This window comes from Pongo abelii, chromosome 3 (genome assembly GCF_028885655.2).
Source record: "Pongo abelii isolate AG06213 chromosome 3, NHGRI_mPonAbe1-v2.0_pri, whole genome shotgun sequence".
Lineage (NCBI taxonomy): Eukaryota > Metazoa > Chordata > Mammalia > Primates > Hominidae > Pongo > Pongo abelii.
This window is the reverse complement of record NC_071988.2, coordinates 35,425,949-35,441,434: the sequence shown is the minus strand read 5'-3', so window position 1 is coordinate 35,441,434 and position 15,486 is coordinate 35,425,949. Positions and strand designations below refer to the sequence as shown.

The 15,486-nt window shown below is 32.6% G+C and overlaps 1 protein-coding gene across 5 annotated transcripts in view; it reads left to right on the top strand.

Moving 5' to 3' along the window:
- The window catches only part of ARAP2 (ArfGAP with RhoGAP domain, ankyrin repeat and PH domain 2), a 249,271-nt gene that overhangs the window by 123,486 nt on the left and 110,299 nt on the right, over window positions 1-15,486 (top strand). For 3 of the 5 annotated variants that reach the window (XR_010139659.1, XM_024246354.3, XM_054553813.2), the window contains exons 23-27: window positions 213-360; window positions 1,821-1,889; window positions 4,392-4,466; window positions 7,241-7,358; window positions 13,844-13,972. Coding sequence is in view for 4 of the 5 variants with exons in the window: in XM_024246354.3 (XP_024102122.3) it covers window positions 213-360; window positions 1,821-1,889; window positions 4,392-4,466; window positions 7,241-7,358; window positions 13,844-13,972 (539 nt within the window). In the remaining variant the exon portion in view is untranslated. Of the gene's footprint in view, window positions 1-212; window positions 361-1,820; window positions 1,890-4,391; window positions 4,467-7,240; window positions 7,359-7,798; window positions 13,012-13,843; window positions 13,973-15,486 lie in introns of those variants that run through there. The other 2 variants (XM_063723366.1, XM_063723365.1) reach the window with 2 other exon arrangements.

The window sequence follows — 15,486 nt, the reverse complement described above, 5'->3', positions numbered from 1 at the left end:
TTACTAATCTATTTAACAGTACTTTTTCTCATGTTCTTCACTAGATTATAAGCTACTTAGAAGAAAGAACCATGTGTTTTTAAGTCACCACTGTATCTTTTATGTCAGAGAATTCCAATATTGGTGTGTTTAAAAATTGATAAACTGGCTTTCTGTTCTATGAAATTTCCAGATAAAAGTGTATCATAATGAACTATGCTTTTCTCTGACAGGGTTCAGAAATGCTCAGAAATCAATCACATGAATGCCCATAGTTTGGCCTTGGTCTTTTCATCCTGTTTGTTTCAAACGAAGGGACAAACTAGTGAAGAAGTGAATGTAATTGAGGACCTAATTAATAATTATGTAGAAATATTTGAGGTAATTATTTTGTATCCTGCCCTTGTTAAAATGGTTATAATGTCACTGTTTGCCAACAAATATATATGCTTTAGGGTGTTATTATTCAGATCTTTATTAATATTTAGAAATATGTAAAATAAGGAATAGTCATATTTTTTAAAATTATAGATATAAGTAGCTTTTAAGCTATAGTCATTATTTAAATTTGGTTGCATTTAAAACTTTTTACCATCTGATGTCTGGTTGACAGAATATTTCTATTTATAGGATTTTTGAATGTGTTTTCTTTTTCTTCATGTGTATGAATTATATCTACTTAGAAGTGTGAAGTTATAAAATGAACAATTCATTAATAAATACCAGACTCTTAAATTCTGCAGTTGAAAGCCCTTTGGTTTTTTCTTTTAGTTGTGTCCCCAATTGGAAACAAATAACATTCTAAAATGTTATTATTCTATGGTGTTTTACTAAGTCATCTGCTTTGACTTTTTAATTTTCCATTTTATAAAGTTAATATTTTCATGTTTCATCAGAAAACTGTTGGAATAGGGATGATTTCTTGGTTCAAAGAAGTAAAAATAGAGGAAATAAGCCCAGGATTCAAATTGGTGGATTTGGGCAAAAGGTCCAGTTCTATTATATAACTAGTTCTAGCACCTCAATTTTGTTATTTAACCTTTTGAACATTCCCTTAAATGGTGTTTATGAATCCAGTTGTTTTCCAGAAGTATGGCTATAACAAATGAAGTCAAGACAGTTAGTGTAATTGGTTACCATTGTAGAGTTCTTACATTCTTATTATAATCACTTATCATTAGACAAGAAAAAGGAGCTATTTTAATAAAACAAAATCACAGTCTGTATCTTAATTCACACAGGAATAGACACCAGATTGTGGGATTTTCTTTGCTCTTTGATCTCCTCTTTACTTCTTTCTATATGTGTCCACTGTTTTTGATCAATAGCAACTTCTTTGCAATAATCTGATGCTGAGAAAATAAAGATTAAGAAAAATATGATGTATGGCTTTATGTGCTGTCTCTATTTTCTGTATTTGTAGTTTTCCATTAATAAAATGGTTATCTTCATAGTTATGTTAAATTGAACTTTACCTAAATGATGGAAATTTAATAAGCACCTAATGAACATTTCAGTTTGATAAATGAGCTTTATTTCTCAACCTACATAAACTTAAGCCAGTAATCAGATCCTTTGCTTAAGTTTCCTAAGAAATAGGACTTCCATCAATGCAAGTGCAGCCTGAAGTAGTATCATCATAAAATATTTTGAACTTCAGGATACTCTATCTTGTTGGCTTTAATTCCAACCTAGCTGTATGGGCTCATACTGATTCCGATGGCCATTCTCATTTATTTTTAAGTTGTTGGTATTTAAATTCCTGAAGATTACATGAGGATGAGTGTCATCACTCTTCGTATTCTACATTATTAGAATGTCCCGAATTATATTTTAAACAGGTTAAAGAAGATCAAGTCAAACAAATGGACATAGAAAATAGCTTTATTACCAAGTGGAAAGACACCCAAGTGAGTAGTAATAGTTAGATCTCTAAAGAATTAAACAAAACAAAGACTTCCATTGTAAGTAAAGACATTTGCTGTGTGTATTTTCAAGTTCCTATTTTAAGCAAAGTAAAAGTAACGGGTGGAAAAAAAAAACCTAAGTAAATTGGTTGTGTAATTCTGCAACCTGATACATATATGCAAAATACTTTAATGTAAATTTTTAAAAATACAGAGAAAATAAGTTTTAATATACCTTTCAAGGTGTTCTTTATAAAATCAACTTTTGTGTATAAAACCATGACTGAAAATGCTAATGGATTTCAAAGGAAACATTTAAAACCAAAGAAATACTTAGAGTAAATTGAAAATTCAGACAGCCTAGTGATTCTTTCTATTGTTATTTTGAAACTATAAATTATTTCTTATATGCTTTTGCTTTGCATGCTTTCAGATGATTGTATTAATGGAATGCTTCTAATATGATCTTTGTAACACATTCTAATTTTTGTCCTAAGTTGACTTTTCTATATCCTGTCCTGTTTTCCTCAGTCACATTATACTGGATTTTTGTGTTCTGGTTGCATTATGCTTGTTTGGTGAATATTCACTGGAATTTCTTAAGGTTGATGATTAATCATCTTCTAGTAACTAGGAGTTAGAGTGGATTCAGGGTACCAATATAAATGATAGAAATGGATCAGACGTGCTCTGTTTACAGATACATAATGAGGCAAATGGTTTTTTTGTTAGTCAGACAGTAAATTCTCCTCAGTCCTGAAATATCCACAACTAACAAGAGGAGTCATTGAAACTGTCATTCCATATAAAGAAAATAGAGGAAGGCTTAGATCAGTACTGATACTACAATATTAATGAATTATTTTCTCCATTTTGACCCAGAGTAATTATGCAGCTTCCAAAGGAGTTAGCTTTAACCTTAAAAAATCTAGGTCATTATCAATTATCTTAAATTCTCACTTTTTTTGGGAGCGGGGAGGAAGACTTTAGTCATGAAATAAAGGATTGTGTGAGGCTGAGAAGTAACCTTTGACCACACTATCTACATTGTTATTAAAAATGTTTGAGTATCCTTTTGCATTTTTTATCTTTTATATTCAGATTACAATAAAGAAGTAAGTTTTGAATGCTTTCAGTTCAGTCTGTATATGTAAGTAAAAATAATAGTATTTGGAAAAGATAAGTAAAAGAGTCTGGGAAAATCTTTTTTTTTACTTAAATTTTTCCTCTAATCCATTTAAAACTGTCTTCTGGAGTATTTTTTTCTGACATTCCGTCTCTTTGTCTTACCCGTTTGAATTTCTTACCTATTCTTTTTTATTTCATTCTATGAGTTTTTTGTATTTACTTTTTAAGTTTTTTTTTTTTAACTTTTTAAGTTTTAAAATGTGTCCTTCCTGGAGAGCTGTTTATGCAAACGTAGTGAAAAGCAAAAGTGTCAACTGTATCTTTTCCTTACTGAAATGTATCTGTAGCATTGAAAGTCAGGAGGAAAAACTGGAAATAAGCTTTTCTAAGCCTGTAATGCCAGAAAAATTAAGGAACTTTTTCAAAGTTCATCTTTAATGTTTTCCCCACAAGTTTACTCATTAGATTGCATGCTGAGGTGAATTTGAGAATGATTTCTTGATTATGATCTTTTTTATTTAAATCAGGTGATATTGTTTCTAATTGGTTACATAACTTAAGGGAACTTCTGAAAAAAGTTACTCAAAATATTTTTCGTAGATTCATATGGTTCTTTGTTAACCTTCTATACTGTTAATCTATATAGTGATATGATATCATAAGGCCTTTTATTTTCAGGCTTGCATCTTCTTCACTTTGTCTGTCTTTTGGGATATAATAATGACCTAAATTAGTACTTAATTCTTGGCCAAAGATAATTAAAAACTTCTTTTTATTATCTGCCATATTCCATGAATGACCTCACTTTTATTTTTCTTTCTAAATTTATGTTATTTGTAGTTTTAATATAGCTCTGACCTAGTTTATCCTCAAAGTTCAATTTCGTGCGTATCTTCTCTTTAAAAATGTAGCAAGCCATATTATGCCTTTTAAATATTGGTATCATGCACACATTATAGCTTGAAGCAAAACTTCATGTGTTTTGTTTTCACCCCTCATTTTGTCTAGCCTGTTAACGTACATGCTGATGGCTCCTACAACTTCTGTTGTCACAGCCAGCATATTTCCATTGTAGCTAGATTCATTATTTTAGGAAAAATTTAAGGGTATTTGAGAGCACTAAGCTCCTGAGTAAGAGATAAAAAAGAAAATCATTGTGGTTGTTGTTGCTGATTATAACATTTGTGTAAATGCCTTGTCCTTAATCAACCATATCTGGAAATGGGCACATCATGCTTGTGAGCAGGGGAATTGAGCTTGTTTCATTGTTATAAAATATTCAGAAATATGACTGGGGCTTTATAACTGTCTTCAGTTTCAAATGTGTGTTTTTACAACATGTTTATCTGTGTTGTTTCTACCTCTGCCCTTTTCTAGGTTTCCCAGGCTGGAGATTTGTTAATTGAAGTATATGTAGAAAGGAAGGAACCTGACTGTAGTATTATAATTCGGGTAAGTTCTAAAGGTGGATGTAAAGAGGACTGTTGGAAGTCACAGATGTTAGCATTATTTTATATATTTTGAATTTTCCATTATTATATTTTGTGTTACCTCTCCAGTTCAAACGACTGACAACATAGACTTTTTATACTGATATCCCCCAGTAATTCTGTATTTTGATCGTTTGGAAAGAGAACATCTTATGTTCTTTGGATTACGTGTTAAGATTTTCTTCAAGTTCTGGAAAATACCCCGAGCTTAAATACTTGTTCCTCCCCTTCCTAGCTTCCTAACGTTAGACGAGTTATTTGCTCTGAGCCTCAGTCTTCTCACCTGTAAAATGAGGAAAAATCACAGTATTACATCATAGCATTGATGTGAGGATTCAATAAGATAATGCATGTAAAACCCTTAGCACATTGCTTAGCATGTAAGTGTTTAATAAATGACTATTACTACTAGTGCTGTTACAATTAATAATAATCTGTTACCCTTGTTTTCTATACTTTAGCATCCAGTCTTCCAATTTATTTGTATATAACTCTGGGATATTTATTTGGATAATTCTTTTCTCCCTTGAGAGTACTGATCATTTGTGATGAATTAAAAATAGATGTTTGTCATGCTACTATATTTAGTAATTTGTCTGCCTTACCGATAGTAAGTGATATTTCAGGTCGCTATTTGGTAAGACTGCTTTATTTGTATGAACAGTAGACATTCTGCCATGTAACAGAAATTTGGCTTTAGCTACTTATCTTTTTTAAAGTCCAGGATTAAACAGAGTCACAACATTAGATATGTTTGGACTTAAGTTAAATATATTTTGATTTTAAGTTTTGTGTTTCTAATGATTATGAACTGTAACTATACACCATTAAGTACATTACTTAGTACATGAAGCTGAAATATTAGTACTATAATTATAGGTTTTGTCTTTATGAGGCATTTGCCTTGCCATTCCTTGGCCATGTCATATTTCTTATACTGAATGCATAATGCTGATCATAAGAGATGTGAGGAACTAGTAAAGACCAATTAGCACAAGTTCATCACTAATGCTGGAGAAGGTATTCAAAGCTCATGACTTAAATCTATACGCAGGCTCTTTAATAGCGCATTTTAATTTTATCTTCTAAAGTCACAACAGAAGTTATAATTGAGCCAAGTTCTTATGTTATCTGGTGTGTTTAGATAAAGGACTTTCCAGTTTCACCTATAGTAACTCCAAATGCTCTTTAGAAAATAACAAAAACTATTTAAAACCAATTACTTAGATTTTAATGCTTATGATTCTGCAAAACCCTTTAGTTACATTTATCTCTGCTAGTTATTACCTCAACCCATGGAGGTAGATGAAGCAGGTGATGTTCCAAGTTTATAAGAACGGAAACTGGGAAGTAAGAATACTAAGGGCAGAAATACAAACCTGGGTCATCATAATCTCGACGGGACATTCAGTATACTGATCTGTATATTCTGTAGAGTAATAATTTCCCAAGTGTGGAGTGTTAGGTGTTACTAAAGAGGAGCTTTTGGTCTCTCTTGATGCAAGGAATAGAGTTCTGGTCTTCCTGTTTCAGACCAAGGTGCTTCCTGCTGCCTGTTTCACAAGTGGGTTTCTCAATAATTTATTATTTTTTTAAGAAAGTGCTAGCCTTAAAAATATTGTTTGTTCATGCCTATCAACAGCATCACTGAAATGATTAAACTACTCCATACTGCTTGGTGTTCTCTGTTATTCCTAGATGCTATAATAAGTTTTTTTTCTTTTAAGTTTATATTTCTTTGGGCTTTTCTAAATAGAAAATAGTGGACTTCATTGTATAATTATATTCCAAAAAAGCACTAAATTTCATAAAATACAAAAGGTAGACTTTGCAAGTTACCTGCAGTGAAATAGGTTTTTTTGTTATTTATGTATGTGTAGTAGGCTTATGAGCAATTATGGGCAAGAGAAATGGAAACAAATACATTTCTAAAGAACTTTTAGTAGAGACATCCTTTTACTGAAAATGTGCAAACCAAGTTGCAACTGCAGTATTATAATGTTTAAAACATCATTATAACTAAATTCTAATTGAAGAAAGCCATTTTGCTTTTGGCCAGCATGCACTTAAGATTAGCATAAGCTAAAACAAAAAGAAGCAAATAAAAAATTCCAAAAGTCCCTGAAGAGGTGATGTGCTTATACAGTGGCCTCAGGCTTTGGGACTTTTGTAGAACCGACCCCCAGGTTGGCACTGCAGACTCTGACATCTGCCCTGGAATCCTGGTTCCAGCATACTTTGGTATCCCACCATCTGTCACTTGGCATGGCAGGGCACACCACAGACTACCGAGACCCTGGAGCTTTTTGGCATGACTGATAGCCATCGACTGTGTATAATTTAGAATCTAGGCTGGATAAACCAAGTCACTCTACACTCTTAATTATAGAACTGATGAGTAAAAAGTTTTACATTTAGATGACTGTTGGATTCATTATCTGGCGAAGGTCATTCCGCATGTAATTAGGTATATTCTTTCCTTCTGAGTGGTCTAATTGCTCAGTAAGTGATTAAAAAAATTATGTCTATATTGTAATCTCTTTTTGTAGTTATGTACATTTTATGGAAAAGATCTGAACATGCTGTTTTCTGTATGGGATTAGGGAAGCTGGTTTTAACCATGCTCAAAATAAATTCAAGATATCATTAAATGGTGGATGGGGAATATTATTGACCTAGCATAAGGCTACTTCTGTGTCAAACACGTTTTTTGAAAATACATTACTTCTCTTACAGATATCTCCTGTGATGGAAGCAGAAGAATTAACTAATGATATATTAGCAATAAAAAATATTATTCCTACAAAAGGTGATATTTGGGCCACATTTGAAGTCATTGAAAATGAAGAGCTAGGTAAGTGATTTTTATGCTAGGGATTCTTAAATTACTTATACTGTAAAAAAGTACTCTTTAAGACAAGACTATAAACATTTTATGTCTTAACATCTTGTCATGATTTTTTTTTACCTTAGTGCATGTGTTAATATATGTTTGAGGTTGCCTTTTTGTGATTTTAGTCATCAAAATAATTATATTACCTTATTGACTATAAAAATATAGTGCAATACTTTAGGTATCTCTTTTGCTGCCTCAGGAAAGAAGACCTTTGTTTATAAGGACAAGCGATTTGATTTGGCACAATATTCTGAGTGGTGTGAATTACTATTATTTAACAAGAAAACTGTTATTTAACAAGAACAAGGAATGTTGATTTAAAATATTGTTTATTCTATAAAATAATTTTAAGAGCAGCAGAAGGTTCATTTTTGTCTTTTTCTTTTTTCTATCTTTAGTGAATCACATATTTTGTTGTCTTTCATCTCCAAGATGCCTAGGAATAAAGGGAGCATTTAAAGCACCTTGACTACCCCAACAGTCAAGTGCTGAATGAACTTAACATTTTAATGACACCATGTGGTTTCAAAGGCCTCCAGAAAAAAAAATAAGATAAAGAATGTCTTTATACCTTCACCATCTGTCTAGCTGCTACCTACTAAGGTCTTGGGACACTTTGGAGTATAGCTGCCAAACTGCTAAAAGGAAAATCTTGCCACCCTCAAGCTCAGGATAAAAATTAAAATTCAATGTTGAAAATACCCCATAGTGTGTTATTAGGAGTGTTGCAATCAGTGATAAAATGAAATGGGATTGTCAGTACTTTGTCTTTATGTTTTTATCCCTGTATTATGATTGTGCATAGTTCTTTAAAATTTAAAACGTTTCAATGTTATTTTTAAATGTACATTGCCAAGATCTAATGACTATGGTACTTTGATGTCAGTTCACAGTGTCTCCCTCAATCGGTCTCAATCCTCCTCGTGCACAGAAATACTCTGGCAAATGACTCCTATGACCCCCCAACTGTCAAGTCCCCCGATTCACATCTGGGTTCACTTTACCTAACCTTCTATGGCGTTATTGTTAATGACTCTTCCCTTTTTATCTGATGATCTTCACTCTGCTTTCCATACTGCCTGGATTCTCTGCATGATTTTCTGATCATTTTACCTCTTTTGTAGATTGTCCTTATTCTGTTTTCTAAACATTGGGTTTTCCTTGCTGCAACCTCCTTTGCCATTTTTTCTCATGTTACCTGTTTTATTTTTTATTATTATTAGATAATCTCTTCTATTTTTTGTGCTTGACTAACATGTATGAAATGGTGTTCCCCAAATATACCTTTGTTCTTCCTCCATCTGGCTCACACTATTACCTCTTTTAAAACCTAGACTAAAAGTTTCATTGTACTTTGTCTCATTTCTCTTTATAGTACTTATCACCTTGATTTGTACTTGTCTCTTTTGATGGGGGTTCCCTGGAAAGTAGGAGCAATTCTGTTTTTTTTTTTTTTAATCTCTAATGTCTAGCATAGTGCCTAGTATATAGTAGCCATAAAATCTATTGAATAAGTGAGGCATGATTTTGTATGACTCTGTGGTACAAGGGTGACAAAGTTTTTATTTTTTGTCTTTAATTGTAAAGAACGGGTCACTCGGTTACCGGCTTTGTTATATTTGTGTGTAAACGTTAACTGTCAGCATTATTGCCAGAAATATCTTTCCACATTACAAATTGGTTTACATTGTTCCACCACGTAAAACGCTTTTATTATTTCCTCATTGCATATTCGTCCTTCACAGTCTAAGTAAAATGTCTCTTCCTTCATGATGTTTACACTGATTTCTTATCATTTGTTTAAAAATCTATAATACTGCATACTATATGACTTATAGAATAGTAATATGTATATACCTGGTTCTGCCCTAGACTATACTTTTTTTAGGGCATTTACCATGTATTTTAGGCTTTATATTTTTGACTACTTCTCATAGTGCAGTTGATGTGGATCAAACTCCACAAAAAACTTTTCAACTGAAGTGGGGCAAAAAAATAGACGCATTCTGGACCTGAGTGATATGGATTGTGGTTCCTGGTATAGATGCATCCAAATGTGGGAGGCACATAGACAGAGATCTCTGTCTGTAGATTAAGAACCATGAAGAGATCTCAAGGCCCTGTTTAGTGCTTGGACAGATGATTGTCTCCTACACGCTTCTATTTCTGCTGCTTTTTAAAAGTTTGATAGCAGAATACTGAATTGTGGATTTAGGGGTAGGCATCCCCTCCCTACCTCCCCTGCCCTCTCAAAGTTTGAGTACACTAAAGCATATCTGTGTGCCACTGGAGCTCTGTGTCTCTGGCTGCTGGCCATCTTAAGAGGAGCAAGCAGGTGGATGAGGATAGGAAAGAATTATATATAGCTAGAAGAGGGGTTGCATTATACCAAGAAACATTGTTTTGAAATTTTATCTTGAGCAATCAAGGGATGTTTACCCTCAGAATGACTAATTATAAACTTGAATGTGATAATTAGTATATAAAATGCTAAGATTGAATTGGATTTTTTCTTATTTTTACTTCTAATTAAAATAAAGTTGTCTTTATGCCAAGATATCTAAAAAACTAGGAGACATTAAGTTTTGATTTGTGAATGTGTCAATGTATAAACAAAGAAATGTGTCATGTACACCTAGAAGGAATACCCTTAGAGTTAAGAATTCAAATTTGGCATGGTCTTAATGTTTGGTCAACTGTACAAGTAGAAATTGCAGGAAGAGAAAACCTTCCAGAGGAATAATGGTAGGAGAGCAACAAAAGGGCCTGTGGTTATGTGGGTTTACTGAAGCCAGTGGGACATGTGTGTACCACATGTCGAAGGCTTTATATCTAGTAACATGCAGGGAAGATAAAGTGAAATATGAGAAGGAGATAAAAGTAAAGGCATAGGTAGTAAGAAGGTTGTAGTTGAGAAGAATGTCAGCCAGGCAGTTGGTGTGTTTTCTAATGTAAACATAAATCCTCCAAGTAATGCAGTAAAAAAATGAATGAATGAATATATAAATTTATAAATATGTAAGCCAGAGTGCTAGATTTTAAGTATCTGTATATTTTAAAGCAGGAGTTCTCTATATCCAGTGTTTCCTTTGTATAATAAATGTTTGGTAATCTTCCTTTTACTGTCCTGAGATAACCTATTGTACTCATTAAAAATTAATACCCTAATTAAAATATAAAAATAAAGGGAACATATGCATTATTAGCATGTAAATTCTGGGAAACTCCTATATGCTTGAAGATGATGAAAAGAGATTCTTAAACCTGTAAATGGAATCACCATGGATGTGGCAGCTACTAATTCAGATTGCTATAATCATGTACATTTTTTTTTTCACTTAGATGATATTTCACCATTACTGTCATTGGTGAGATGGTGCACAACTTTTCAGGGAGTTCTGACTAAACAGCATAATCATCTTTTTTTGTTTATATGGTAGTCAGATTCGTGGGAAAAAATGTTATAACCATTTAAAACATTTTAATATTTTTGACGTTTTCATTTTATATTACATTGGTATGAAATATACATTAAGCTGAGTTAGATTCTCTTCCATAAGAGCCAGTCATCCAAAATATGCTATTATTTTAATGCTTTACCTTAAATCCGAACCCATCCTCTGCCAATGTAGACCCCTTTACCCTCTAGGTTTTTCACATCTTGAAAGACATTTAACTGCTGAAGGCCCTCATTTAAATAGGCTTCACTGAGAGATCCAAGTTTGCAAAGCAGTCACTTTTTATGCAGTAATATCAGAGAAAGATGGCCTTGTTTCTTCCTCATACCTACTATGATGTGGAAGATCTGTTTATTTTTTATTAGGATTATTTCTAGCTATTCCGACTGACACATAAACTGCTGTTATCTTCTGATTATGTGGACAGGGCAGACATTGTTTTTCACTTTGCATATGTTACCCAAGAAAACAAATTACATGTGAGAAAACCATCATGGGAAGGCTTACATATGTGTCCAGAATAAAATTAACTATAATAGTTATGATTTTGGACTTTAAAGTCAGATAGGTTTGGGATGCACATCTCTGTTCCTCACCTTAACCAGCCATGTGACTCGAGGCAAGGGGCTAAACCTTTGTGATCCTTAGTTTTCCTTACATGTGAAATATGAATAATAATATCTAGTGAAGCGTGTTATTGTGAAGTTTGAAAGTGATAACTAAAGCATCCAGTATATATAATGCCTGATACATAATTGTTATTCCATAAATGGCAATCTTTATTGGGAATGGCAATCTTTATTGGGATCAGTAGTATCTCAAAGCTTGCAAGTAGTAGGCGGAGGGGGAGGGATAGCATTAGGTGATATACCTAATGTAAATGACGAGTTAATGGGTGCAGCACACCAGCGTCGCACATGTATACATATGTAACAAACCTGCACATTGTGCACATGTACCCTAGAACTTAAAGTATAATTAAAAAAATGTATTTAAAGCCATACATAAAGGGAGTGCTTATTTTATAATTAGTTTTACCTTCAAATACATCTAGCTTCAATTAGAAGACAACAAACTTATGAGTTAGTTAACAACTGAATTATAACGTTGGCAAATTGTGAGCAGTTATGATCTTTGCCCAATCTTTTAGAAAATTGTTTGAAGAAAAGTAATATTGACAAAGCACAAAAGATTTTATCTGGCTTTATGATGACTCATTTTGTCTGTGAGTCTTTCTGTTAATATGTTTTTTTGATTTATGGGCCATCAAAGAAAATAATGCAATAATTTGTCAAATATTTATTGAGCATTTATTATATACTCAATACTATGCTGTGAATAGGGGATATATAATAGTAAACAAGATGTATATTTGTCTTCAGGATGTATGGCCTAGTGGATTTTTTCTTTCCTTCTTTATTCTTGCCATTATTATAAGGAGTTAGCTTTCTCCAATAAGCACAGAATGCAGAACTGGATTTCTCTTTACTGGATAGGAAGCAAACATCTGGTAATTTACATTGGAAGCAGACAATTTATTTTCTTATCTGAAACTAGGAATTGTTGATAACTTCTGATATGATATGTTCATAGCAGGGGAAACCAGTATTAGGGAGGATGTGATATATTTATTTAAACTTGTGATTTTATTATCAGTTACATTATGATGGATCATATAAGTATGATGCTTTTGATATGCTCTTTCCTGTTTGTCTTTAGCCTCATTACTTTAACCAAAAACAAAAAGCTCAAGTGCTATGTGCTTTATGTTTTGGATGGTATGAAAGAGTTGAACTGACTTTTACATGGCTACAACGCTAGGAAAGCAGCATTGACATCTTCATGTCAGAGCTTCTTTTCTTGTTATTTCAATTATGCTATTTTCAGTGTACAGAGAAAAAGTTTGAATTTCCTTTATTCCAGCATATGTTTCTGTTGCTACATTTTATTAACTGATTGGCATATTTTGATCATCAAAAACTTTTCTGTGAGGCTTTGATTGTAATTCTAAAACTTGTTCTTTTGAACTCTATGCTAAGAATATATGCTGCATTTAAAATTATGATTGCCTAAATCAAAATGTGTATGGATGAATATTCTTCAGAGAGATATATTGAAGATGTCATGTAGTTTCTTGCTGGTTGGCCTATTATGTCAATAGTTAATATATAATATTGACACATAATGTTTTTTATATTTCCACTAGTAGTTAAACATACACTATTCAGTACTATTTTGTAAATGATTTTAGTGTTTTCTATAGAAGTTACATTTTATAATTTTATATTGATTATGAAAATATTAGCTATGAGGTATTCACTAGTATTGATCCAAAATTATGAGTTTGATCTTGTTGGGATAAACAAAGGATTATGATTAATTTATGATTATTATTTAGTAACGGACAATATTAAGTTTGTTAGTCCTTTTAAAACCATTTAATTGCATATAAAAATAAGAAGGTTTCCCTAAACAAACCAGTATGTTATCTAAAAACGAGGATAGAGGATGGGGATGGTGGTTCCTGCCTGTTCATCCCACCACTTTGGGAGGCAGTGGTGGGAGGGTAGCCTGAGCTCAGAAGTTTGAGGCTACAGTGAGCTATGATTGCACCACTGCACTCCAGCCTAGGTGGCAGGGTGAGACCCTGTCTCAAAATAATAATAATCATAATAAAGTATTGTACAAAGGGTAGAATTCTGAGATTTTTATCAAAAGTACTTCTGATTTTTAAAAATAGTTCAGTAACAGGTATTCCTGCATGATTAATTTATATAGTAAATGTTATTATGTGCTTAATAATTTTCTAGGTCTTAGGATATCTTTTACGTAGTCATAGTGTTATTACTGTATAATATAAGATATGATTGTGTATAATGTTGCCTACAGATCTTTTCAAATGGATTTTTAAAAATTTATAATTATAAAATAAAAAATTGTTATCTTAATATATTTTCCATTTGATTTGGAATTTATTTTTTACAGAGCGTCCTCTTCACTACAAGGAAAATATACTGGAGCAGGTGCTTCGGTGGAGTTCATTAGCTGAACCTGGTTCTGCTTACCTGGTGGTGAAGAGATTCTTAACCACTGACACAATTAAACACTGCAGTGGTAGGTGTCATTACTTCACATTGCAGCTATGATTGAAAAATCAAGTGGTTAAAGGGTAATTAATATGGCACAAGTAATATTTGAAAATGTGAAAAATGAGTAGCTAGATACAGAATGAACTGAGATAGTACATATATAAGAAAGAAGAATATATGGACAGGAATATATTTTCCCAATGTGTTGCTCTGTGGTAATAGTTGGCTAATTTGATTGTACCAAGTTCAGGTTTTTGGAAATAATAGTTGTTTTTAAAGGTTGTTTACCATGCTTATGCTTATATATTTTCCTCAATTTTTAGATTGAGGGCAAGTCATCTCCGTGAATTACATTTACGTTGGAAAGCTTTCTGGGCGTTAAAGGAATGCTAATTATATAGGCTCTGAGATAGAGTGCTTGCTTTATATCTCACATTTTTGTGATGAAGTTGGAAAATAAATACTTACAAAATAAAATACTTCCAGTAAGAATGCTTCCCATCCAACTGGAAGGAGATAGTGCGCACGTAAGGTTAATTAAGTAAGTTAGCTAGCACAGTGAACTATATAAGACCATTTCTGAACCTCTATGAGATCTCAGAAAATTTTTATTTTGAAACTTAATTATTCTTCTGTTGTGTTATCAACTGAAAGATGAAAAAAACAAGCCAGGATTATATACAATCCAACTCAAAAAGCTAAGGATTGAAATTTACGATTACTTTTATGATTAATATTAATAATAACCATTATTATTTCTTAATTGCATATCAGCAGAGCTCAACACACACCAAAGCTCATTTAAAGTTTTTTTTTAACTTCCTTGTAAGTTATATTACCTTTTGAATTTTACAAATGAAGGGAAGAGAAACTCAGAGAACTTAAGTAATTTGCCTTATATTATTCAGTTACTAAGTATTGAATTGAAGAACTGATTGGTGTTCCTCCTAATTTTAATCATGTGAAAAAAGGTGGGGAGGATGGTACAGCTGTTCAGTGCGGTAAACTACTAGTATCATTGCAGATTCTCTAGTTAATAGTCATAATTCAGAGCTCTTAATTGTACCAAAGCTTATCATATAAACTTCTGATTTAATGACACTGTCTTTTATATCTTATATACTTTTACTTACATGAAAGTACTTTTACAAAATGCAAGTAGTATAACAACTTTTATGTCATTGTGTTCTTATAAGCATCTAAAAAGCCAAAACAGATATTAACTCTTTATACTGTAGAAATGTAGCCTTTCAGAGACCTTTATCCTGTTTGAAATTTTTTCATGCTCTTACATATGATTCTGACCATATACTGCCTGTGCCTTCTTAATGTTTGCAACAGGATTTCTCTGTACTCGTGTGAATGCACATGTATGAATGCACATGTCATAAAGCAGTGGCTCTCAGCTAGGAATGATTTCCCCTCCCTCCCCTCCCCGCCCACAAGACATGGAACATACAATGTCTTGAGACATTTCTGACTGTCAGAACTTGGAGATTGGGTAGGGAGGCAGGGCTTCTGGTATTTAGTGGGTACAGA